Raw genomic sequence first — 26,334 nt, 5'->3', positions numbered from 1 at the left:
GGTTGATTTCTTGGTTGTCCTTCTTGCATTTATTTTAAAAACAAAAGCACTTAATTTATATTACAAGTTCATAAAAATAAATAGTTATTAAAATAATAAAAGTTCTTGAACGAAAATTAATTATTTTTATACAAGTTCATAAAAATAAATAAGGTAGTTATTAGAATAATAAAGTTCTTAAACAAAAATTAATAATTTTTACAACATATTTTACCTAGGACTGCATAGACCATGCTTTTAGGTTACAATAGGGAAGTTTCGCACACTTGTGAAACGTATCTGTTTTCGTATTCGTAGCGTTGCGAAGTCTCTCTATTATATTGTTGTTCAGTCCCATTGATAATGGTAACATCATCACCTAGGACGTCCAAATGCTGCAATGTTTTCTTTAGCAGTTCTGGATTTAAACAGTAAAGGTGGGGATGGATCTTGTAACATTTTTTTCTTGGTACGTCGTCTGCCTTTAGTTGCTGAAACATCTTCGTTATTCTGAGGAACATGGATTGGTTTCCATGGAATTGGGTTGCAGTAACTAGGCAATGGGTATGCGCCAGAATCGTAGTAGCCTAAAAGAAACAGTATGTTAACAAAAATGTACAGGAGGAAATTAGTATACAGTAATATAGTTGTGTAATTTAATAGCGCAGAAACAGACATTGAAAAAGTTCTAGTTAATCTACCTTTTAATGTTCCTTCACTGTAGGCGTATGAGTTTTTAACTTTGCGTGGCTTTTGTATTGAATTCCTATACCATTCATCATATTTTTCTTTTGCTTTTTCCTTCTTTTCAGTTTCTTCCTTGATTTTCTTTTCCCTTTCTTCCTTTTCTTTAACAACTTTAAGCTTCTTTTCTTGCCTTTTCTTTTCTAGCCATTCTTCTCTACAAGCCTGCAAGTTTAAATAAATAATTTAATAGTAAATACAGTATTTAATTTAGTCCTGTTGAAATTAATTGACAGATTGCAACAAATGTTTACAAAAGATCAAAAATTAGGTCACACCCTCATTGTCATTAGGTCACACCCTCATTGTCATTAGGTCACACCCTCATTGTCTTTTGTAATATTTGATTCAACTAAAATAATACCTTTTCTCTTTCTCTTGTCCTCGTTTTTTCCACCTCTTTAATTTCTTGTTTTCTCTGTTCCTCTCTTTTGTTAATTTTCTTTCTATACATATCTTGTTCATTGTGTTCTGTTACCCAGGCTTGTATTCGATGTTGTATCATACTCTGTCTTTCTTTTTTCCTATTCTCCTCTTCCTGTTTTACTCTTTTAGCTTCTTCCTCCTTTTTTAATTCTGTCTTTATTGCTTTGCGTTCTTCTTTGATTTTCTTCACCAACCATTTTTCAAATACATTCAGTTTACTGTCCAGTTCATCTTCGACGTCTGCTGAAGTGGAAGCAGGGTCCTTGCTGTCAGATTTCTTTGAAAATTGACTGAAAATAAATGTATACACCACAATTAAGCACATGGCTACCTATCAGAGTTTGAGCAGATTTACTGGTGGTCAGTATCAGCTTTGTGGCAGCTCCAACATTGTGAATTCCCTACCAATATCAATCTGACAGTGTGCTACAGTATTTGATCTTTTTTGAAACTCTGTCTACACTATAAAAATAGTATGTGTCCAATGGTAGTGATATGATATCATGTCCATGGACACATCACATTTTGTTGTCACATAATGTTTGATAGTGTAGACAGAGCTTTACTCTAAGACCCAGACTTTCTTTTCTAGCAAGCATTTTCATTATTATTTTGCCATTTCCTGTTTTTTTTTTAACTTCAATTTATTTACTGCTTTTTATATGCACTATTATGGTACAACATTACAATATAGCTGCTGTATTCCAATCTCTTCATGGCATTGTAACTTATTTTGCTTACCTGTCTTCATCGTTGCCTTCGTTTTTGTCATCATCATCATCGGATATATCATGTTCTGATAGACTTTCAACGCTGCTATGTGATAACACAGACAGCAAAGATCTTGTTGAATCGCCAGTAGAATTGAAGGAATAGGAATAGGTTTCATCATTACTTGCGGACTTCTTGTCTGCAGAATGCTTAGGAGTAGAATGCGGCCTTTTTTCAAGTTCACTGTCCATCTCTGAAAGTATAAATTAGAGTAAATAAAATATTAACCAAATAAAATTGCCACACACTTAAGTATGTGTAGCTGGTTTCCAACAAGACAAAGCAATACGAAAATATAATAATCATAAATTTATAATAAACTAGGCTAGGCCTACTAGACTACACTGACTGTATATTATTGAATATGATTGGATTATTAATTACATTAATTATTAAGCCATAAAATGACATAATAAAGCACAGCTCGATCTACTGTATATCCCGTCAGGCAAAAAGGACAAAATAATGCTGGCCCCTAGGATATAATAGTAATAAATTATTACAGTATACTTATTATGCTAGGCCCGAGCGAGAGAGGCAGCCCATACATTGATTGTTTGCCCGACTACTTTATTATTCGTAACCAACCGGCCTAGGCCTAACTATTTCCAAAGAAGCCTGTTCATGCTAGAGGCGGTTATTTTTAACGCCAATAAAATAACAGCAACATAGAATATTTACAAATGTATTTAATTATGAGAATTATGCATTAACAAACCTCTACATAAGTTCTAAACCAGGTTAACTTTTACAAAACATTTCAAACTATAAACATCTGCCGCTGTATTTTGTGAATCAGAGGGTGCGTTTGTTTTGTTTTGGTTCGTTTTTAATCTATAGAGGGCGACGTTCAATTAGAATTATGAAACTACGGAAGCCCGTGGAGGCCTTCTTAGTTTCTCTATGCGAGTCTTAATGGTTTCGATCCAAGTCGGCCCTAAACCGTCTCGGCCAAAGTCAAGTCGGCCCCAGATCAACTCGGCCCCAAGTCAACTCGGCCCCACGTCAACTCGGCCCCAAGTCAACTCGGCCTCACGTCAACTCGGCCAAAAAATAATCGGTCAACTCGGCCCCATTAAAGTATGGAACGCAAAAAGTGCAAAGGAAGGGGATTGATATTTCTTCACATTTTTTTTACCTATGAATAATTCTGACTTTTAATGAATATTAATATTTAGACAATGATACATTTAGCAACAAAAATAAGAATGATAAGCAATCATTATTACTTATTACAATGAACATCTGGATAATAAATAGGAACACATTGTAGGCTCAATAATGATGATGCACGTACGTCGGCGCGTATGTTCGTTCGTGCGTCAAAATTCAATCATGTCCGATATGCGAGGACATGAACTATTAGGTGTAGTAATTAGATTGTTTGGTTGAATCATTGAGGTATAAAATATTAATGTTAACTATGGTTGAATCACGCGTAGATTTTTTCAGTGCTGCATATCCATTTGATTAGGCGACAACATCTGAAACCAATTCGTAGCTGCGCCTCCCTGCGCCTTTGCTAGCTATTTCGATATCTACAACTGCTACGTGTTTTCGCTGACCGGGGGATTCCCCTTTTTTAAAAACGCAAATCATGGACAAAAACGAGGCACGCCAAAACGATGTACGATCATGTTTTCTATGGCCAAATGGTGGAACGTAGGCCTACGTCTTCGATTTACTAAAATGCTGTACCTGCACGTGTTTTTGTAACACGCGGGTACTTCTATTCATATCGGCAATGAGATCATTTTTTATATGAGTATTTTTCTTATTTCTTCATTTTTTTTAAAGCGTGGATAGTAATAATCATAATAATATTAAGCACTTTTTGCGTTCCATACTTTATTGTGGCCGAGTTGACCGATTAGTTTTTGGCCGAGTTGACGTGAGGCCGAGTTGACGTGAGGCCGAGTTGACTTGAGGCCGAGTTGACTTGGGGCCGACTTGACGTGGGGCCGACTTGACTTTGGCCGAGACGGTTTGGGGCCGACTTGACCTGCACCCGTCTTAATACCAATCGAAGGTCACACCGCGATTTGTATAAGATGAGATGAACACCAACAATGAATTATTCAACGTATCGGAACAAATCCCCTTCCCAACCAAAATAGAGTTATCTTATGGTCAATCTGAGTGATGTGATGTTTACGACCTCTAGGCCTATACAACGGGACAATAGCAAAAATTCATACCAGGCGTATGCTCATAATTTATTTGGTCGAACGACAGTTTTTATTATCGATTGGAACCAATTAATGATAATTGGCTCGCCGCTGCAGACCAGCACTATTGACATCGTCAGCGCTGAAGAAGGTCACGCGTCGAGTTATGAAGATCTTTCCAAGACGTCGGCGGCTAACATTTCAGAATATTATCTATCTCGTTGTAATAGTAATTCTATTATACATAATAAACGAATCACGTAAGTATAACTAATTTAGTAATATCTCTGATGATTAGAATAATATTCTCGAAGCATGTCTCGGTATTTTAAGGCAGTTTATTCATCAAATGCCTCATCTTGATTTTAACTCGAAAGTAATATATCTGTTATTTATTGTTTCGCTTATAAATGCAATTCATTGGATGCATCCATTCTAATATAATGCATTATTTGTACAATTCAAAAAGGTGTCCAACTTGCACAGTGTGAAAATAAATTCCAATGGAGTGATATTGGTAAACGAGATGTAGTAGAAGACAACCACAACAGGGAAAGGATCGTGCAGAATCAAAATACGATTAGAGGCATGGATGACGTATGTATCAATCCAAATAATATTTTACAGTATCGTGAATATATAATTTGGATACGAGTTCAGTGGCGTCAGAACCGTAACATATTAGGCCATAGTGTGGAATAATACTGTTGGCCTATAAAGCTCTGTATACACTATTTTATTTATTTATTTCTTTATTCTGACATAATATCATAGGATAAAAACACAATAAAGTACCGAGACGGCAAACTTATTTCCATTGTGGTCCTAAACAAATATTACAGAATAAACAAGAAAACCACACTTAATTAAACATAAATATAGCAAATTAAATTTCTCTCAATCTAAGAATTAAAAGTTTATGTGACAAAAAAATGTGATGTGCCCATATATGGAAATGATGATGTCATATCACTATATTTGGGCATATCATCACTACCATATTTGGGCACATCACTACCATATATGGTCACATCACATTTTTTTGTCACATAAAATTTGATAGTGTAGACAGAGCTTTATATAATATCTATATCTCGCTAGAAACGTCGAGAAATTCAACGGTTCAATTTTTAAAAATAAATATACGTAACTTTCAAAATATTGATTTCGCCATGACAACCAACAATATTATATTGCGCAATAACTTTTTATATTGCCATTATAAGGGCTATAATAATGTTATCGATTTTTTAAACACAATGTATACATTTACTGTATTTTATATTTGTCCTTAATAAGATCATATCGGGGTTTTTTTTTCTCTATCCGGGTGTATAATAGTATTGTTTTCCAAATCTCTTTTCTTTTATAGAATCCTAAAAACAGAGATAAACTAACAATGGACGAAATCCAGAAATTCCGACATTTAAAACTGAGAAATGGGTGCAGTAATGTAGGAATTAGAAAATTAGATTTGAACAATACGGAAGACTTAAACAATGCCGTCAACCATAAAGTGAGTATGGACACGGTGTACTGGAGTGACGAGTTTAAATTCACCGTGAGTATTATACATAAGATCGGCTCCAAAAATTGGCGAATTCTTTTCAGTCGACTACGAGGCAGAACAAAAGCAACCGTAGAAGGCGAGTACTTATCGTTAGTGAAAGATAAGTACGAAGTTAAGAAACGCTTAATGGAATATTATAACATCTTATTCGTTCGCAATCCATTAACTCGCGTCGTATCTGGATATCGCGATAAATTCGAAGGTAAAACAGTACCGGAATATACAGACGTAGGCCAGATCATTATACAACGATATCGGAACATATATAATGCAAACGAACTAAAGAAAGCGTCAGGAATAACATTTAATGAATTTGTTATGTTTTTACTGGACATGGACGTTAATAAAACGGAAACTATAGATAGACATTGGATACCAATCGTGTATAGAGGGCGCCCGTGTGAACTTGATTATGACTTCATTGGTCGGTTAGAAACAGTGGACCGCGATATTCCTTATTTATACTCACATTTAGGGTTTGATAAAGTTGTTACATACAACAAAGGACAGAAAAGGAAAAGCTCGGAATCAATCTTGTTAAAAAGATACTATCAAAAACTCCCTGAAGATTTATTTCGTAGGTTGGTCAATTTATACAGAGAAGATTTTTTGTTGTTTGGGTATAAAATTCCTAATGATCAGGTAGATTTTGATGATTTGTTGCTTTCAGTATAGTGTTATAAAGCTTTGTCTACACTATCAAACTAGTTTGACAAAAAACTGTGATGTGCCCAGATATGGTAGAGATATGCTTAAATATGACAGTGATATGACAGCATCTTGTCCATATATGGGCACATCACATTTTTTTGTCACATAAAGTTTGTTAGACGGATCTTAAGTAAATTATATATTTAGGTTGTTTGTTTTATCAGGGCTATTACTATTATACGAATAATATGCAAATAATACCAAGGGCTAGACTACCCTGAATTAATTATAAGAATGATTATGCAGAAATGTAAATTGTGGTTTTAAATAATTAATTTGATTTGGTAGAATTATTTTAGGCCCCTAAATGTAGCTTAAGCTAGGAATTAAAAAACATTTTTTGCCATGAGATATTTTAAAGTTTGTTGATATTTTTACAATGATAGGAACATCACCACAAGCTCATCATTACACATTGTATCAGCAGCTCTTATTATTGCACCAAACGCGTTTCATAGTATTTTTACATTCATGATTTGGTTTTATTACCATTTGATGTAAACTTCATCACTTCGTCACTAGTTGATGCTCTATGGTCGAATGGGAACCGTTATTTTGCAACTTTGACACAGTGCTACAATAAAAATGGTAAAACCAACAACTTTTATTTAAAAAAAAACACGTTTAATATACAAATATATCATAATTTACTAATTGGTAGTAAAATATTATATATAAACATCATTATTTTAAAATATAATGTATATAATGTATGGTGCGACAGTAACCGCCCCACAGTAGATACATCTAAGTAATGTGTTATTTTATATATATTTGTGTTACTTCTTATCTTGCCGAGGAAGACAATTTTCGTAAAATGACGAATAAAGTTATATAATGTCTACGATCAAAGCAAGACTCGTTCATTCAATCAAAATATTTATATCGACAACACATGTTTGTCGCCACCAACAGATACCGACAATTATTCAACCCATCACAAAACAATTTATCTACAAAAGTTTGCGTCTATCTTTTGTAATTATTTATTTATTAGACACAAAAACACATTTCATGACACTTTCCATATAGCTTGACATAAAACATACTATATGAAAACTTCATAGAAAACCTATGTTTAAATTCTGGATGACACGATAATAATTACGATGCTATACAGTAGTTTTCTAATATATTAATCCATTTATAACTTTACAATAGAATAAGGACTCAGTTAAATATGTAGACCAACTTAATGTCGAACACAACAAAGAAGTCACCTTATATAGAACATTATGTGTTGATCTACGTCAGCTTTTTAATTGTTGTTTATTCACTGTATCAAGTTTTGTGTATTTGTTTCTTCCTCTTGGTTGAGTGCCATTTTTAAATGTTGTATGTCTTTATAATAATTATACACAATTTCGCCCAATTTCGTCACCTCTTTAACAAAGCCCGGTTAGCTCAGTCGGTAGAGCATGAGACTCTTAATCTCAGGGTCGTGGGTTCGAGCCCCACATTGGGCGCAGTTTCTTTTTAAATGTTGTATTTCTTTATAATAATTATACACAATTTCAGCCAATTTCGTCACTTCTTTAACAAAGCCCGGTTAGCTCAGTCGGTAGAGCATGAGACTCTTAATCTCAGGGTCGTGGGTTCGAGCCCCACATTGGGCGCACTTTCTTTTTAAATGTTGTATTTCTTTATAATAAATATAGACAATTTCGCCCAATTTCGTCACTTCTTTAACAAACCCGGTTAGCTCAGTCGGTAGAGCATGAGACTCTTAATCTCAGGGTCGTGGGTTCGAGCCCCACATTGGGCGCGCTTTCTTTTTTATAAATTTTGTCTATAATTTCTTTATATTAGACACAAGTTACGCCGAACATTAGTACTCTTTAACAAAGCCCGGTTAGCTCAGTCGGTAGAGCATGAGACTCTTAATCTCAGGGTCGTGGGTTCGAGCCCCACATTGGGCGCACTTTCTTTTTAAATGTTGTATTTCTTTATAATAATTAGACACAATTTCGCCCAATTTTGTAGCCCTCCAACAAAGCCCGGTTAGCTCAGTCGGTAGAGCATGAGACTCTTAATCTCAGGGTCGTGGGTTCGAGCCCCACATTGGGCGCGCTTTCTTTTATAAATTTTGTCCATAATTTCTTTATATTAGACACAAGTTACGCCGAACATTAATACTCTTTAACAAAGCCCGGTTAGCTCAGTCGGTAGAGCATGAGACTCTTAATCTCAGGGTCGTGGGTTCGAGCCCCACATTGGGCGAACATTCTTTTAAAAGTATTTTTTCATTGTTGTCATTTGAAATTTGTGCACTTTGAACTGTAAGTTGTATTTTTAACCATTGACGACTGGACTAGACATGACAGTTTCTCGTAATAAATACCCACGAAACCCCCGCGGAGAGTCTAAATCTTAAATACTCATTCAAGCTAGATGTTACACAAATGAGGAACTGCGAGCTACGACTGAAACGAAATAGTAAGTACAGACATCGAAAAAAAGTGGAAATACATAATGTTATTTTACAATCATATTATATTGAAATATGTACACAATGTGGTATATTAGTGTTTACAGTACAGTACTGATTTAAGCCTATAGCAGCTAAGCCATGTCTTGATTATTGTATCGACTGTCCACCTGCAAGGCATGCAAAACGTAAATACTATAAATACCTATCCGTCCACAGTCAGTATTGCATTGCAACTAAAGTATTGTTATGAATACAGTTAAAGTACTAAAATGCAATGTTTTGTGGTCTGGAACATACTCACTATCCCCACTCAAACTATTCATACTACAGTACCATGTCAACAAAATAGCTTTTAAATCTTTCATAAAAACATTCTTAGTTTGATGGTACGTGTTGATTTAATAATCAAAGTTGATTTTTTTTGTTAAAATCCTGTTGATATTGTTCATCTATCTTGTAGTGGGTGCCAATATTCAACGGGTCGCCTCACCGATTGTACCATCTCATTCCAATGTTGTTTTCCAAGGACGTCTTCACAATCAGGTCCTACTTTTACGTAACCCACTATGTCATTCTTTCCTACCAAATCATAATCTATCACTTGTATCTGAAAAATAATAAATTGAAGATACCAATTAAATGAGACATTTTACTTTGTTTTCTTTCTTTTTTCTTACTTTCTTAATATTTTTATTTTTGGATCTTACTCTTTTAAATAAGCAAAATATCATTTTATTTAATTGTGTTCAGAAATATTTAGTTGATACCAAAAGATTTGCTATTTAGATGTTATTATATATTTCAACCTTCTGTTGCTAATCTCATATTTGTTATATGTTGCAGAGGCTCCTCGAGAGTAAGGCAGTGCATTGTGAGGAGCCTCTGAGTGAAATATTGAATAACACATCTAAAAAAATAGTTATACCTCTAAATTATAATTAGTTTTCAACTCAGCTGAAGGGATGTTAAAGGCCAGTGCCTCATTCCATACCGGGGAACAAGTCGACCGCTTCACTGTCGTCTTCTTCTTTCTGACCTTTTTGCCACCTTTCATTAAAGACACTTTGACAAAAGGATCTAAAATAAAGTAATTTATTCATTAATTTAAAAAAGTAGCCTTTTAAACAGTAAAAGGTAAAAAAAATGAATGAAAACTAGTTTGACAAAAAAAAGTATGATATGTCCAAATGTGGTAGTGATATGCCCAAATATGGTAGTAATATGACATCATCATGTCCATATATGGGCACATCACATTATTTTGTCACATAAAGTTTGATAGTGTAGACAGAGCTTTCTGGGTCTACTGGTCTTTTTGGTTTCCAGTGTGTATCGTTCTTCGGTCTCTTCTGACGTGTGTTTTATTTTTTTACCATGAGTAGGCTGAATTGCGTACTTACCAGAACTGCCATCAATATCCATTGGCTTAAGATCACGACCTTTTATTACAACAATTGTTAATCTTTCAGCTGTTGGAAGATAGCTCAGTGAAAACAAAATGTCACCAAGATCGTCTTGTTTCTAAAAGTAAATAGCACAACACAAACAATTTAAAGACAACTCTTTATTAGTCTAAATGATATGTCTTGTGAAAAAAACTTTTACAAAGAAAGCTTGTTGAAGAAGACTGTGCACTTACTAATGATGGTATTTCCAAGTCTGCCCAAATTTCGACCTGTCTTGAGATGTCTACGTCTGCAAGTGGTATGACCACTTCTCCTATGATGTCATGCCTTTTCATCTTATCAAAGTCGTACACCTTCAGTCGCAATGTTTGACTGCTCAGATCTTCAAATGTTCCGGGAAACTTGAACGTTTCGTTAAATACTGGGTTCAGTGAACGTTTCTAGAAAAAGATTGACAAAGCAGGTGGATAAGAAAATCTATTAAAATCAATTATCATTTTGTTGTAAAGCTCTGTCTACACTATCCAACAATGTGACAAAAATGTGATGTGCCCATATCTACTACCAGTAGTTTGAATTTGAAGAAGTTGACAGCAACTAAACGTCACTAATGTATTTATACCATTTTGGTTCAATAAAATGTAATAATTTTCCAGTTAATTATATTCGGAACCAGATGAATTTATTTAATAGTTTGATAGTGTAGAAAGAGCTTTACGATACGATAATTTTTTTTAATTTTTATTTCATAGCCTAGGTGCTTCCTAACGGAGACACACATCAGTGTGTTTTTGATACATAAGTAGGCCTCTATCATCATAAACGGGTATAAAACATTATACATTGTCAGTGCGTTCGTGATGTAGGTTGTTATATGTGAAAACGAATATGGAATACACAAACGATTTAACGTCGAGTTGACATTATTTTAAATTTAAACTATAATTAATGGAATTGAATTGACTGCAGTGTTATACATTAAACGTTGTATGCTTGTCATTACCTGATTGTGTTATGTATTACCACAATAATTATCATTGATCATCTTCGTTATATCATAAAGGTCATCACCCGGGTCATCACACTTAGGTATTCCCATGGTGTTCACTTAATGCATAATTTGGCTTATAATTATGAACTTCGCCTTTGTCAGATTATATCAAAATTAATTTTAATCATAAAAACAGGAGGCAGAACATTTTAATATAATGGAAATTAGGAATTAATATGAACTTAAAAAGAAATTCATGTCTGATATTTTTATCATGGGTTTTAAGCATTGTACTATTATGGCATTTGTCACCCTCTAGTCTTAAGCTCTGTCTACACTATCAAACTAGGGTGATTTGCCCAAATATATTAAATATGGTAGTGATATGACATCATCATGTCCATATATGAGCACATAAAATTTGATAGTGTAGACTGAGCTTTATAGAATTCTAAGTTTTTACCATTTCACTTATTTCAGCATTTTAGCATGTTGTTTTGATTTTCTCTCTCTTTCTTGTACTTAGAGAATATCGTCTTATAATAATCTATCGCAATGCGTAATGAGGGTCGTCAGAAGGTTCATAAAAAATTGTGTTCCATATACATTCCTTGTTTTTTTTATCTCAGAATATCTTAGAAACAATCAGAGGAATTTAAGCCTTTGGCTGAAACGATCCGAATAATCAAACAGGATAAAGTTTTACGATGAGCCATTTTCATTCCACATTGCATATTTCGAAAAGCATTATCCACTTATCACCTGAAGCATAAGTACATTATGTGTGTAGATACGATTCTCGATCTAACGCACAAGAACCTCTAGCTCCGAGTCATACCTCCTAACAACCAAGATTGCGCTGAGATTCGATACTACCAAATAAGGCCGTGTTTCCGCAGCCTAGAAATTAACCGATAATTAACCGATTGAAAATTAACCGATAAACTGTCTGTGGAAACGGGGTTTAACAGATTCCACTCGAGAAAAATTAACAGATAATTATCTCATTAAAATATCTGATAAATGCGATAATTTTTAACCTTTGACCTGATGGACAAGTTGTTGCGATGTGATCTGGTTGTTTGGTAATGACTGATCATGCACACTTTATTAAATTAACCGATAATTTTGTTTTGGCTGCCGAAACACGGTAAAAAGCAGGTATATGCCTTCTACTGGAAAGTTTTAGTAATAAAAATATTTTTTTATTTTACTTCTATGACAATATATAGTTCATCGCAGTGTTTTGATACTAAAATACGTTAAGTTAGCATATATTAACTCTAGTACTGTAGATCCAATAAAAATGTCGTACTTCATTACATCCAACTCGGAAATAGATAGTTGTAATGGCTTTTATGCCATTAAGCGTTGGAAGACCTGTGTTTTCAATAATTGATGCCTGAAATATAACCGGAAACACTGCGGCGATGGGACACTAGGGAGAGTTAAATTGCCATTGTAAACGCATCTATCCAATATCTTAATAAAAACAGCCAATATTGCCATTAGTCAATTGTCAATAATTATAAACCCAAAACATTAGATTTTGAACGGAAATAAATGGTTGGTTTAGTTAACAGTGGTATATACTCTGTAGAAAGATTACTAAACTTAAGCTCTACACTTGTAAGTGCTTAAAGGGGTAAAACTCCACCCGGGGGTAGTACCGTAACTTAGTGCTTACTAAGTTTGTATTATACTTCCTCCCTATATATCTGTATGATAGGCCTATGGTAATATAAACCAAACTCCGAAAAACAATTATTATTCTAATCTAAACTTTATTTAATATAAATAACTGAATATTTAGTCTAGGCGAATTTATTCGCGTGAAAGTGCGCATGCGTATTAATATTTTCATCTACTTTTTGTGACGTGGAAAAATATCAGCCTGCAGTGCTATGTTCAGGCATCTCCTAAATGCGCTTACTTACGAAGTAATAAAAAGGGAATTTGTGAAATATGTTCATCCGAATATCAAAGGCCTTTTAATTCTGACCGAATTATGAAAACGTCGTCGCGTCACTACGTTTTTCATTTAAAGATATTATCCAGTTTGTGAGAGAGAAAGGTTTGTATCTAATTCGCTGTTTGCCTTCTCTTACAAATTGCCATAATGAACATTTGCTAAAGTTTGAAATATATTAACACCTTACAATGATGGACACTTTGCGTCAATGTTTAAAGTAAACACGCATTTAATAATCAATAGAGTAAGTACTGTACTAAATAAATATTAAGCAACGTGTTAGAGATTATTAGAATTACAAAGTTTACCTTAAAATATAAAAATACTGAATATAAAACATATTAATATCGTCACATTTCAACAGCCCTTAGTAATTTTGCTTTTTTCTTCATTTTAGCTTTTAGCAACGTAATTGCTTGAATAATCTAATTACTCTTGTACTTGTTTCTAATTATTGTTATTAAAATTAATTTTTACGAAATGAATAAATAAATAAATGAATTCGGTCGGACATTATGGTAGTACCTCAACCAACGTAGTCACGTGCCGTCGTCGTTTAATAATAGCTTCTCTATGAATAATATATTTTTTTATATTAATATGATGTTTTGAAATATAAAGTTAGATATTGTTGGCCAAGCAAAGATTGAAATCCAACAATTCGACAACAACAGAAGATAGGAATTTAAAAAAAAATAACGTTTGCTAACAATTTAAAGGTGAATTAGTTATTATTAGTGTCTTATTGTTCTTGGCAATACAGTCACCAAGTACTTTGACCGAAATGTGAGTTCAAGTTCTATTAACTAAGATGTGGTGTTACCTCGAGCATTACTTCAACCTGAAAACCTTTAAACAAGATTATGGATCTAAATATAAGTCCTACTAATGTTCATATGTTGATGTTTAATAATTTATAATTTAAGTCGCCGCTCGGAACCCGTACTGAAAAATCTAATTGATATTGATTTTGAGATGAGGGGAATTAAGATAGAGATTAATATACACCCGATTGTTGCTGCCATGCTACTAATATATAGAACAACCCCACGCACTCAGAAACACGACGCACGCACTCACACGCACGACGCACGCATTCAGACGCACGATGCACGCACTCACACACACGACGCACGCACACTCACACACGACGCACGCACTCACACACACGACGCGTTAAGGATAGGGCTCCTGATAAAATAGTTACTAAGGTACTAGTTAATTTGTAGTCATTTTGAGAAATAGCGATTTGTTAAAGATGTATTGTCCTCCAAAAACATGAAAAATGAAGATTAATAAAAAAAAAATACTTTGAATAGACCATTTCGCATTTTTAATAAAGAGAAAAAAGACAAAACAATTGATTAAATTCAACCAAAAGCTCATTGGCTGGCAGCAGCTAATTTGACTATTTTGCTTTGAATTACAGTTTTTTCAAGTTTTGTGTTTCGATCCAATTTTTGGTTAAAGTATAACTATATGTGACACTAAAATGGCATAATCATAATCAAAATTTGAGAGAATTATTTTTTCATGAGGACAATATCTTTAAGGTACTACTGTATTAGGCCTATCTATGTAAAACTAACTTTCACAAAAACATTAAGTTTTAAAGTTTGATGCAATGTTGGTTGGATTCAAGATTTTGGACGAATATACACACCACACTAGGCCTAAATTAGAAATACACTCACGGTGAGAATATTCGGATTGTTAACAATGAAGAAGAACTTCTATCAAAATGATATCGGCATTGCTTTTTTCGGCACTACTTACTTGAACGGTTGACACCTTCACTTTCCTATCAGGATCTGGTTCCAACATCAACTTTACATACGGGTCACTGCTTCCAACAAATGTATCCATCCGCGGTAAGCTAGAAGCTTTGAAAAAGAACACGCATTTGAATTTAAAATCAATTTTTAAAAATGTTGAAATCATAAAATAAAACAAATTATATGCGATATTCCAAGCAGAGAAAGAAGCGGTAAAATTAAAACAAGAAAATATCAATTAGGCGACTTCAAACCCCGCCATTTGGCGTTCAATGTTTTTAGTATAGGTGGCAACAATATTAACATTTAATATAATAATTATATAACCTATACACTTATCAAACAGAAATTATAATGTATCGGATGCCATACCTTTTAAGATTTATATATTAGGCTACTGTAATGTTTTAGAGGGAATATATCGGCCGATATTTGAAATCTGAATTTTACATCACGATTCGTCGCTTATAGCAATAATCTTGTATGTGCAACACATTAATCAAAAACGTTATTGAAGACATTAGCCAAGCTGGCGCGCGCTGCAAGACTGTTTTAACGTAATCATGTTTTAAGTTATCATTAACTAGAAAGCCGTCGATTGTTTCAACAACATTTCAGACATCGATACTCGTATAATTGATTAGCAGGTCTCCGTAGAAAATGATATACAACCACCTTCACTCTCGAATAAATAACATTTTACAGTAATTATTAAAAACCGCTTATTTAACACCTTTAAGAAGAAACGCACAAATCCAAACAGCGTAAAGCTGTGACTATTACAAATTCGTTTTATATACCTCTGCGATGAAGTTGAACTTTTCCCACCCACTTACATTTGGGAAATAATTAACATTCACAATAATTGAGGCTCGCAAAAATATTTTTTTTGCAGTATGCACTAAGAAATAACGTTTAAATAACATTCCATTTGTCAATTTAAAACTTAATCGTCTAGAGCGATGATTGGCTAAGACGACGTGTAGTAACACGGCTGAAATATTTAAAATGAAATGTACTCGACTGATTTTCGCAGCCCATTATGTATGCCTTCGGGTGAAACATATAAGTGCGCTGTATACATTTTATTATTACCTTCCAAAAGTTCGACAACGAAGTCAGATCTATCAAAACTGTAAAACAATTTAACGTGTACTTTTCCTCGGTTCCCTTTTTCACTTGTTAGTGTTATCAATTCTGGTCGTGGATAAAGGTTTGTTTTAACTGTACCAATCTTGGTCTCATAATCACTTCCACTCGAATCTGACGTTGCGCATGCGCTGCCAGCATCTTTGTTGTCAGGGGTGGCATCAGATGGTTGTACAGATACTTCGTCAAGTACGGCAGGGATCTGCAAAAAAAAACACAAAACAAATCAGAAGACAGGGTTACGCTAAAGCTGACACAACGGATCAATTGTCGTTTTTACAAAAAAGCATTCTAATGTGATCACGTTTACTTTTACGATTTTGGGATTTAGTCAATATCAATGTAACCACCTTGCCCGAAACTATTAACCGTCATTTTGTATAAAACTACAAATTAAACTATTTCATGCAAGACGAATACCAGTAATTAAGGAATTTGTCATTTAAAGACGACAGCAAACATATTCCCATTTATGATAATTATAAATTCAATAGGTCCCACGGGCTCTGGCCAATGAAGGTAGTGAATAAATTGGCAATTATATTGACAACAGTGATTATACAGTCAGAATTGGTTAATGCCAGTTTTCCATCAAATTTCACAATTGTGTTTACACGACGTTTCTTGTAATAAGGTAATTGTAATAGCTTGATTCATAATTCAAAAATTGGTCAATCTTCAATGCGTCTCACGTGCGTTCAAACCCGTCAACTTTGTGAATATTGTGTATTTAAATACGTCTTCTTCGTTATGCTTCACAATGCGTCTCACGTGCGTTCAAATGCGTCAACTCTTTGAATATGTGTATTTAAATATACGTCTTCTTCATTATACAACGCGTCAAAAATATTGAATATTCTTACCATTGGTGAGCCGGTTTTGATGATGACGTTTTCGCCATTTGTTACATTCTCTTCACCCTTTTTCTTTTGATGACACGATCCTCGCCATAAGAGGATCATGGTGATGATCAGAATTCCCAGCGCCACTCCGCACAGCACACCAATCACGTATAAAGACATTGCTATATCAAGTCAGTATATTCCTGTTGTACGAAAAAAATATAATGTTGATCAACTAATAGTACATAATTAGTCTGGGTTCCAGACGGAGTTTTTACTTAATATTAGTAAAAAGATAAATATTTTTGCACATACGGCGTTTCATACGTATACTACTTCAGCTTGGATACGTGTTTCACAAGTCTGTATTTCTAGACAAAAATCGAAACGTCAACTGGTGGACCATACATAAGAAAAAGACAATAAATACAGACTTGGAGCAAGTCTAGTACATAATGTTCACCATAAACATACATCATAATTATCATGGTTTTTATGGACTCACAAAAGGGCAAGTTGATATTATTTTTATTTAGTATATTCAGGATACGCATATCCATTCAGTGGGGGTTCAAAATTTATAATTATACAAAAATATAATTATAGATAAACGGTGATATATATCATGTGGCCTGATATATGACATCGAATGCAGAGTTATTACGGTTGACTTAGAGAGAGAGGGCATCTCTAAAGTCAGCAGTTGACGTTTCGATAGTTTAGCAGCCAAGTCACCTGTCATCATGTGACAAATGTATCATTTATCTATCTCTATCTATAGTATCTTTTTTTTAAAAAACAAGCTATTTTTAGTGTTTTAGTCATTAACGTCAATTTAAAAATTGACAATGGGACATTTCCCAAAGCGATCACTAATGGAGACATCTAGCTGATCTCTAAATCACATCCGGGTCCGTTTTTAATTTAAGGTATCATATTTGTATGCTGGCTTACCGCAACGTATAATAAAGTAATGTTGCATATCATTATTACTTAGCTTATGGGCTAAGGGGGGGGGGGGGGTAGTAGGTAGGTAGGTCGGTAGTAGTTGTAGGTACGTAGGTAGGTAGGTACGTAGGTAGGTAGGAGGTAGGTAGGTATATAGGTAGGTATATAGGTAGGTATGTAGGTAGATATGTATGTATGTAGGTAGGTAGGTAGGTAGGTGGGTAGCAGGCATATGACTAAACTGTGTTTTTGTTAACACCCCCTAAAAAATGAAATAAAAGATGAATGTAAAATCATGTCAATCAAAAGTCCCTTTCCTCATTGTTTATAATCTAAAACATGTTTTCTGAGTAACAAACGTTCAATATCTCTCAAATAATATGTCAAACAATAGGCCTATATTAACTTTCGATTGATTTAGTGATATCCTAGCGTTTAGAATAATTAATTTACGCCGCTCAAGAAACGATGGACATAGCGGTAAAAGCTTGGAATCTTTAGACTCGTATCGTAATTGATAAATCGATTGACAGACTCGAGGATTATGGATCGTGTTTCCCTCAAATCGATAGAAAATGGATTGAAATTGAGTGAAAGCTTTGATTAAACGTTTAATGGATCGGTATTATAACAGGTAATCTTTATACAAAGATAATAAAGCATAAGTATGTTAAACAATGGTTTGAAGTAAACATTCGACACCAGAAATTAAGTACGATCCATTCAAGTTTAGAAATTAAGTGATTGTTGTTCGAACCACTAAATCAAACTAACAGTGAGTTATAGTTACAGCTGCTAACAACATTGCATGTATTATCTTATCGCTATTAAAGCAAATATCAATTTAGAGTCAATTATTATCAATTCTATAATGAGAATCTTTACAAAAATAAATCAAAATGTTACGCATAACATTGTTTGATCCAAACTTACACATGATATTATCAATAGTGCAATAGTAGGCCTACATCAGTTGAAATGCTTGGAAAATTCGTAGCAGCACGCAATAGGCTAGACTTGCACCAAATCTTTATTTATTATTGTCTTTTTATTTCGATTTTTGTCTGAAAAACAAGCTAAAGTAGTATACGTATGAAACGCCAAATGTGCCAAAATATTTATCTGTTTATTAATATTAAGTCAAAACTCCGACTGGAACACAGACTAGCAGTAGGCCTACACAATCATTGATTTAGAGTAGTATCTCATAACACGCTCCCACCTGCGAAATATGATAATTTGATGAACTTTTGTTTGTACTATAAACATAATGTATAGGCCTACCTAATAATGTAACAATTCGTTAACAATTACACTAAACAATCATCGATGTTTTAGGGCAGATTCATTATTGATCATTGTAAATGTTCATTGACAAAATAATTACAAGAAAGATGTATTATTAAGCCGAACATAATCCTCATTAAATTAAAAATGAACTCATATTAAACGGGTATTATTAAGCCAAAATACAAATAATTGTGAATAATATTTAGATATGTAAAGATTATGTCAATAACAATGACAATTTATAATAGTATTTGTTTTTAAAATATTAGTTTAACGACAATTAGCACAAATATGAGCGAAATGAGCACATAGAGATGCAAATGGGAATTGCAATAACATGATTGGCGCGAAATCAAAGAGAGAATAACGATCAACTTTATCGTCTGCGAGGAAATACTTGTCCGCCGATGACGTCAGCAGAGACTCATCATATTTCATAAATTGTTTTACAATTATAATAATAATAGCTTATAGCAAAATCGTACAAAATGAGAAACGTAAGTTTAATGATGAACATGGCATTAGTCACATCGCAATATCACTAGAAAAAAACATGGTAATATCGTATGACTGCGTCTAGCCAGAGGCTATACCTTTTACGACATGCGCAGTCGTTGGTGATGAGTTAGGCTTTGAGACACGACAACTCCTCCCCACCCCCTTCCCCAAACTTACAGTGGAACTCCTCATCTGAGAAACCGATAAGTATGAGACATCTCTATTAAAAGCAGACATTTTCTATTGAAATGAATAAGTAATGCTTTGAGACACAACTAACCTCCCTAACAGTGGGACCCCTCATTTGAGACACCAATATTTATGAGACGCCTCTATTAAGGAGACATTGTCCATTGAAACGAATGAGAAGTGATGCTTTGAGACACGACTACCCCGCCCCCTCCCATACCCCCTATATGTATGTTGCTCATGATATTCTGTACAAATAGTCTTAAATTGAGATTTCTTCTTTCACTGCAGCAACCGTTGTTTTAAGCATCAATTGTTTTAGTACGAAATGAACACATCCAACATGTTAAACACAATGACAAAAATGATTTTTGGATTTAAAAAAAATTTACGAAAGAAAAGTCATTACAAAAATTCAAACGTTATCAATATATTTTCCTATTGTGAACTTAGTTGTAATTAAATGAATAAATTCACAATTAATTTAATATTTTAATCAGCAGACTATCAGCATCTATATGCAAATTAGGCTACGCACTGGTTTCCATACCAACAACGTGATCTATAAATCCCTTCCCATTAGGGTACAGTGAATCTGCTTCAGGGACAATTTTACAAAATACTAGGAATTGTGGTACAAAAAAGGCAATAAAAAATAAAAAACAATACTAAAAAGAAAGTCTGTGGGATGTTAAAGTCGGTTTTAGTGGAATTGTTGGTAATTAATAACAGTTAATACCTAAAACAAAACGATTGAGAGTGAGTCATTTGAGTGGGACGGTCCGTGTACTATCTCGATGAATCAGTTAGTTAGTGTAGGCTAATTGTTACAATGTATCACGTAGAAAAGAGGATGACAAGTGAATACACTATCAACTCACCCTCCTCATCTGCGTGACTTCTGCAATTCAAGTTGTGTTTCAACAACCTTTTCAGTCTCAAAGTAACGCCCAAGCCCGTTTGAAAACTGATAACAACAAAACACGCTTTGAAACGGCGTCGCGCATCAACACTTGGACTAGGTTCTAGCCCGTAATTAGTAAGGATAAATATTTTGGCACATATGGCGTTTCATACATATAATACTAACATTATAAGTGTGTTTTCAGACAAAAATAAGACAATATCTACAGACTTGTAGTCTAATTAACACTGTACATCTTTATCATGTTTTGATAATATTAATCATTATCGAATTACATTAATGTATCATACGTTTGACCTAATCATGTAACCTATATCATATACGTTGATTGCGAATATATTATGCAAATGATTAAATTAAATATTTAGGCCTTATATAGTAAATACAAAGATTGAAACTATTGAATAATATTTACTAAGCTCTGTCTACACTATCAAACTTTATATGACACAAAAATGTGATGTGCCCATACATGGACATGATGATGTCATATCACTACCATATTTGAGCATATCACTACCATATCTGGGCACATCACAACTAGAGTTTGATAGTGTAGACAGAGATTTACACTTGCATATACGTACAATTTAAATATAGTATAATCTATAAAGATATCAACTAAATTCGTCGCTGTGCATCGCTATCCAAAACGATTATAGAAACATGGTGCATTTTAATATTACACTTTGTGATGGCCACGTCTTAACAAGCCTGTATTAAAGCGTGGTTCCCACTTGCGACGCAACACAAGGACGTAACGCAACGCAAGTGAATTGACCAATCACAAGCGATGGCTTATTCGCTTGTGATTGCTAACTGTATATAACTTCGCTTGTCATTGGTTAAAACGCGTTAAATTGCGTTTACGTCCTTGCGTTACGTTCTAGTGGGAACCAAGCTTAAGACGCAACGTACCTTTGGATAACGGTTATGGAGTAGGAGTTCATAATGGTTTAAGCTGATTCCGGAAATTATTGACACACCATATTCCGTATATTGTTGATAATGAACTAATGTAGCTAGTTAAACATCCGTGTGGATGAGCGAAACGAATATATAGCGATTTGTTTGCAGCGATAATCTGGTCTATTTCTTTCGAGTAACTAATTAGTCGATACACATACTATTTAGAAATATTTAATACTAATTTCATATAATGACATTATAAACATCTTAAATTCTTATTAATACAAAGAGAAAAACAAAGGATAATAAGAGTAAATGTGTACCACGGGGACATGGACAAGGGCGAATGTAATTTTTTTGTAAACGCTTTAGTATTTTGTAAACACTTTTTGGTATTTTGTAAACACTTTTGGTATTTTGTAAACGCCTTTGATATTTTTTTAACGCTTTGGTATTTTGTAAACGCTTTAGTATTTTGTAAACGCTTTAATATTTTGTAAAAACTCTTGGTATTTTGTAAACGCTTTGGTATTTTGTAAACGCTTTGGTATTTTGTAAACGCTTTTGGTATTTTGTAAACGCTTTGGTATTTTGTAAACGCTTCAATATTTTGTAAACGCGTTGTCATGTTGTTATTAAAATCTAATATTACAAATGCTAACTTTAATTATAATTAATATGAAACAGTTCTGCTACAGCATAGTACTTTCAATTAGCAGGTAGAGTGTCTAATGTAACTACTTAGTTTACACATTTAATGCCTATTTATGGATGAGTACAACGTGTTTTGAGATCAGATGTGGATACAGATACGTGTATTGTTTTATCTAGATTGATTGAGACCATTATCATGGTGAGATGACGACGATGTTAACGGTAGTCAAATATCTTACACTTTATATAGGATCTTTGATATAGCATTTCATTTTGTTAGAATCAACAAAATAATACGAAGTCAACCAATTTTGAATATAAATTAGAGTGAAATAAACTATTTTATAATGAATTATCATTAATATACTGTTGATGGTTATGATTAGGGTAATAATGATTATAATAATGACACTAATAATAGCCATATTATTTATCAATATGATGATACATTGGTAAAGAATAATTAATAGGCATAATGATAATGCTATCATTAGTAATTATTACCATAGGTGGATAATGAAGACAATCATTCTGGGCGCGTTCTAATAATGATATCAACTAACCACATCATTCTACCATATGGCACGCAATGTTTTACCTTTATCATTATTCTTTCAAAAGCTGCTTTTGTTAACGCATCTGTTATTTGATATCACAGACTGTGAGCATCATTTTGTTTTAATTCAGGTAATTCGATATTGTATTGTCCTCTTGAAATTTAACCGAATTCAAATAATTAAATATCAGATCTATGGTAAAACGTGTGCATTCTCTCCTACTGAATAAAAGATTATTGACTGGGTTTCTACTTTACAGAGAAGTGGTCTACTTACTGTTAAAAATTATGTATAACTAGAAAAACTGATTCGTAAAAACCTGAAACATGGCTATCAGATGATTCAAATTAGCCATGGAGAAAGTAGGCCAATGTGTTGAATACAAGTTCATTTATAGACAATTTATTTAATGTATTCTGTCTTTATACAGAATGACAAAGTGGTTCAGTAGAGAAACATTAACAATATAATAAAAATAATAATACACACACATTTACAAAAAGGTACTATACAAAACATACAGTATATATCAAAAATGGAAGGAATTCGAGGTAAAATATAATAATTAATTATCAGTAATATTCTGGATTGAATTTAGTTACAATTAATGATAATGCGTTTTTGGTGATAATTTGTTGTTGGAAATCATTTTGTTGAGAATACCAATTTATTTATATAATTAATGATGAATTAATAATGATTTTGATAAAAAATTTATGTTTACAACTTGATGTAAATGTCATGTTTAATGTCAATATAACTGAACTGAAAATGGTTTGAATAAAACATTACGTTGCCAAATTATAAGAGCACGTGAAAACAATTCATGTTGACAATGTATGCCAGTCTAAAGCAGTAATTGGCATTTAGTAAAGAGCCATTTTATAAGCATGTACACATGTGCGCCATTAAGCACACATATACTTTATAGTGCCTAGTTTGTAAATTCTATTTATAATGTATGATATTTTATTTATTATGTATATATCAATATATTATTTACAAATAAAGTGCTCTTCTAGTGCGTCTAATATCATGCAATTGTGTTAAGATGACAACTGTCGAATTTTGCGATTGGCGTACCAAACCAGTTTTGGAAACACAGTTTTGTATCAATGCGTCAACAATGCGTTAACCGATTTGACAAAACGCTTGTTAGATACAAAACTTCAATGAAAAATAAAAGCATCAGATATCTGATGTGAAATGAAGGGAACAAAAGTTCTATTATAGACAGTAGTTTTCAATCTTTACTTTCAATATTTGTTTATTTTGACTAACAACTTGTCCGTATACAAATTCGATATAAAGCCTATCATTAAATAATAAATTTCACTATCAAAACATAGCTGTAAGCAAAGCAAACAAAATACTCTTGTTTATGGCGGATGTTAACAATCCATAAAACAAGATTTACTCGATGCAAAAGAATATTGTATTGTAAAAATTGTTAAAATAATATTTTGTATCGATTGTGAAGATGAAACCATTACTATCTATTTTGTTCTGTTGAAAAAGAGAAGTTCAATTTATTCTCTCTTTTTTCTGTTTATTTGATTGAAAACTGTCTTTTACTGCTGAAACGCAGACGCATATGCGCTTATCCAAATTTATCATTATTATTATTATTACAAGCTGACAATCCTTTTCGCATTACATTTAAAGATCAGAAGTAAATATTGATGTCGGTAAATTGTATCTGCTGGTTGATTCATCTCAATTAACCTGTTGTCAATGACACATTGATACATGCCCGGTGGATATTAACTCATCGGAATAAATAAAAGCTCTCTAAAGCTCTACGCTATCAAACTTTTATGTGACAAAAACAATGTGATGTGCTCATGTATGGACATGATGATGTCATATAAGTCAAAGATGCTCTCCGAGTGGAATGCCATCCTGAGATGAGTAGTAGTAATTAGTACAGTCTTGTTTATTTTTAATTAATTAATTTACTTTCTATGGACCAGAGATTCCGAAATAAAAGATTGAATGAATGAATATCACAACCATAAATTTAAGAATCACTACCATATTTGGGCACATCACACTTTTTTTGTCAGACTAGTTTGATAGATGTAGACAGAGCTTTACACATTCTACAATACAACTCATTAACTTAACAATTAAACGTTCTTTTAAAATCTAGATTTCTTGATAACAGGCTTTGATGAACTTGTTTTCCTCTAAACTAAAACACATGATAAATTACACCTCAATTACTTTAGTGCACTTGGCTTTAAGCAGAAAAACAAAACGATACATGTACTAACGTCTCTATTACATTCAATTTCACCTTTAAGAACAGTTTGATTGAAATGTATACGTTATGCTAAGACGGATGGGTACGTATAATGTAAAATTCTAAAGTTCACACCATACAAAAACTCTTAATGAAGTGGCAGTCGGTGGTGTAAATATCATAATTATGCGATGCGTTTACTATCGTTGATAAACTAACTACTAACCATGAAATAGCAATATGAAAACCTCGACCAAATATCTCAACAAGAAATCCAAATATATTTACAATATTATTATAATTTTTCTGTTACGTAATATTGAATACAACCTACCTTACATTGCAAAGAAGCGTATTTCCTAAAAGTATTGCGACGTGTGCTTAGCTGCGATGGCAACTGAGTTACACTTATTGTTCACACGGACGCACACAAAACAACATCGATATCAGCAGATCCGGCCGTACGTAGAGGGTGTAGTACGCAATAATTGTTGTGAGATGATTGGTCCTTCCTATTGATGTGCAGTAGGCCTATAATCATATGTCATAAAACAGGGGCCGATGACATATTTACAAAACTACCAACCATTAACAAAATTCTCGTTAATTATAAGATGATCGTTCGTTTTAACGCGAACATAATAATTAGATTAATCATGACGACACATCAATGATTGGCCAACTATAGGCTTGCGGTGCATGCGCGAAGTGCAGTTTGCGGGTGCGGCAGCTTTAGCGTTTGATATATTTTATCAAATTTTAAGACAAATAATAAGCAAAAATGAAATATAGTTCAGAAAATATTATTTCAAACTGTAATTTAGCATATTATCTAAAATTTACAGTAAGTCCCCTTTTTTTACCATGCATCGCGTATATCACGCGTAAGTACGTCATACACACTACAGGAAAGTCTTGACGTCATCTCCCTGGTGGATCAATAGCAAATACGGGTGGGACTGAATGTGCGCTCTTTGTGTTTCCGAGGAAACCCAATTTAAACATCAACAATTGTCAAATATCAAACAAATGAATCAATATTTATGATTGGAGCAACTGACACTAAATGCAACCTGTCCACTGGAAAATAATTTAATTGGCTTTAGACATTCATATCAATGATAGGCCTACTTAAATCTCTGTCTACACTATCAAACTAATTTGACAAAAAAAAGTGTGATGTG

At 33.4% G+C, this 26,334-nt stretch overlaps 3 protein-coding genes, 1 long non-coding RNA gene and 6 other non-coding genes across 11 annotated transcripts; 8 read left to right on the top strand and 2 right to left on the bottom strand.

The window, feature by feature from the left end:
• Window positions 1–2: 2 nt before the first annotated feature.
• LOC144850999 (uncharacterized) lies at window positions 3–2,722 on the bottom strand. Its single transcript, XM_078708526.1, has 5 exons — window positions 2,639–2,722; window positions 1,891–2,113; window positions 1,088–1,439; window positions 681–888; window positions 3–566 (listed from the first exon to the last, which is right to left on the bottom strand). Exons 2-5 carry the CDS (start codon window positions 2,109–2,111, stop codon window positions 355–357), a joined length of 993 nt encoding a protein of 330 aa, XP_078564652.1. The 5' UTR covers window positions 2,112–2,113; window positions 2,639–2,722; the 3' UTR covers window positions 3–354.
• Window positions 2,723–3,975: 1,253 nt separating this feature from the next.
• On the top strand, window positions 3,976–6,348 carry LOC144858801 (carbohydrate sulfotransferase 14-like). The gene is made up of 3 exons (XM_078714920.1): window positions 3,976–4,348; window positions 4,558–4,685; window positions 5,461–6,348. The coding sequence occupies exons 1-3, from the start codon at window positions 4,255–4,257 to the stop codon at window positions 6,331–6,333; spliced, it is 1,095 nt and encodes a 364-aa protein (XP_078571046.1). The 5' UTR covers window positions 3,976–4,254; the 3' UTR covers window positions 6,334–6,348.
• Window positions 6,349–7,717: 1,369 nt separating this feature from the next.
• LOC144850983 (synaptotagmin-10-like) lies at window positions 7,718–25,577 on the bottom strand. 2 transcript variants are annotated; one of them, XM_078708508.1, is made up of 8 exons: window positions 25,485–25,577; window positions 16,957–17,138; window positions 16,040–16,295; window positions 14,946–15,052; window positions 10,440–10,646; window positions 10,201–10,321; window positions 9,726–9,877; window positions 7,718–9,407 (listed from the first exon to the last, which is right to left on the bottom strand). In XM_078708508.1, exons 2-8 carry the CDS (start codon window positions 17,113–17,115, stop codon window positions 9,246–9,248), a joined length of 1,164 nt encoding a protein of 387 aa, XP_078564634.1. In that variant the 5' UTR covers window positions 17,116–17,138; window positions 25,485–25,577; the 3' UTR covers window positions 7,718–9,245. The 2 variants fall into 2 exon arrangements, with proteins under 2 accessions (XP_078564634.1, XP_078564641.1); XM_078708515.1 differs by having other exon boundaries at window positions 25,490–25,542.
• Trnak-cuu (transfer RNA lysine (anticodon CUU)) lies at window positions 7,763–7,835 on the top strand. The gene has a single exon. It is a non-coding gene; the product is annotated as a tRNA-Lys (tRNA).
• On the top strand, window positions 7,913–7,985 carry Trnak-cuu (transfer RNA lysine (anticodon CUU)). The gene has a single exon. It is a non-coding gene; the product is annotated as a tRNA-Lys (tRNA).
• On the top strand, window positions 8,062–8,134 carry Trnak-cuu (transfer RNA lysine (anticodon CUU)). Its single transcript has one exon. It is a non-coding gene; the product is annotated as a tRNA-Lys (tRNA).
• Window positions 8,216–8,288, top strand: Trnak-cuu (transfer RNA lysine (anticodon CUU)). The gene has a single exon. It is a non-coding gene; the product is annotated as a tRNA-Lys (tRNA).
• On the top strand, window positions 8,365–8,437 carry Trnak-cuu (transfer RNA lysine (anticodon CUU)). Its single transcript has one exon. It is a non-coding gene; the product is annotated as a tRNA-Lys (tRNA).
• On the top strand, window positions 8,517–8,589 carry Trnak-cuu (transfer RNA lysine (anticodon CUU)). Its single transcript has one exon. It is a non-coding gene; the product is annotated as a tRNA-Lys (tRNA).
• LOC144851090 (uncharacterized) lies at window positions 8,725–11,208 on the top strand. Its single transcript, XR_013614143.1, has 2 exons — window positions 8,725–8,805; window positions 10,270–11,208. It is a non-coding gene; the product is annotated as an uncharacterized LOC144851090 (long non-coding RNA).
• Window positions 25,578–26,334: the final 757 nt, after the last annotated feature.

Source organism: Antedon bifida, chromosome 1, assembly GCF_963402885.1.
Source record: "Antedon bifida chromosome 1, ecAntBifi1.1, whole genome shotgun sequence".
In the NCBI taxonomy this organism is placed as follows: Eukaryota; Metazoa; Echinodermata; class Crinoidea; order Comatulida; family Antedonidae; genus Antedon; species Antedon bifida.
Note: the sequence above shows the minus strand (reverse complement) of the source record. Positions and strands in the feature narration are given on the sequence as shown.

Bases quoted from the DNA above. Each gene is read 5' to 3' on its own strand.
- LOC144858801 (XM_078714920.1), top strand. From the start codon at position 4,255: ATGAAGATCTTTCCAAGACGTCGGCGGCTAACATTTCAGAATATTATC. The intron at 4,349-4,557 runs GTAAGTATAACT...CAATTCAAAAAG, and splicing joins ATACATAATAAACGAATCAC to GTGTCCAACTTGCACAGTGT. The intron at 4,686-5,460 runs GTATGTATCAAT...TTTCTTTTATAG, and splicing joins CGATTAGAGGCATGGATGAC to AATCCTAAAAACAGAGATAA.
- LOC144850999 (XM_078708526.1), bottom strand. From the start codon at position 2,111: ATGGACAGTGAACTTGAAAAAAGGCCGCATTCTACTCCTAAGCATTCT. The intron at 1,440-1,890 runs GTAAGCAAAATA...ATTTATTTTCAG, and splicing joins GAAGGCAACGATGAAGACAG to TCAATTTTCAAAGAAATCTG. The intron at 889-1,087 runs GTATTATTTTAG...TTAAACTTGCAG, and splicing joins GGACAAGAGAAAGAGAAAAG to GCTTGTAGAGAAGAATGGCT.
- LOC144850983 (XM_078708508.1), bottom strand. From the start codon at position 17,115: ATGTCTTTATACGTGATTGGTGTGCTGTGCGGAGTGGCGCTGGGAATT. The intron at 10,322-10,439 runs GTAAGTGCACAG...ATTTACTTTTAG, and splicing joins ACTTGGAAATACCATCATTA to AAACAAGACGATCTTGGTGA. The intron at 9,408-9,725 runs GTATAACTATTT...ATTATTTTTCAG, and splicing joins AAACTAATTATAATTTAGAG to ATACAAGTGATAGATTATGA.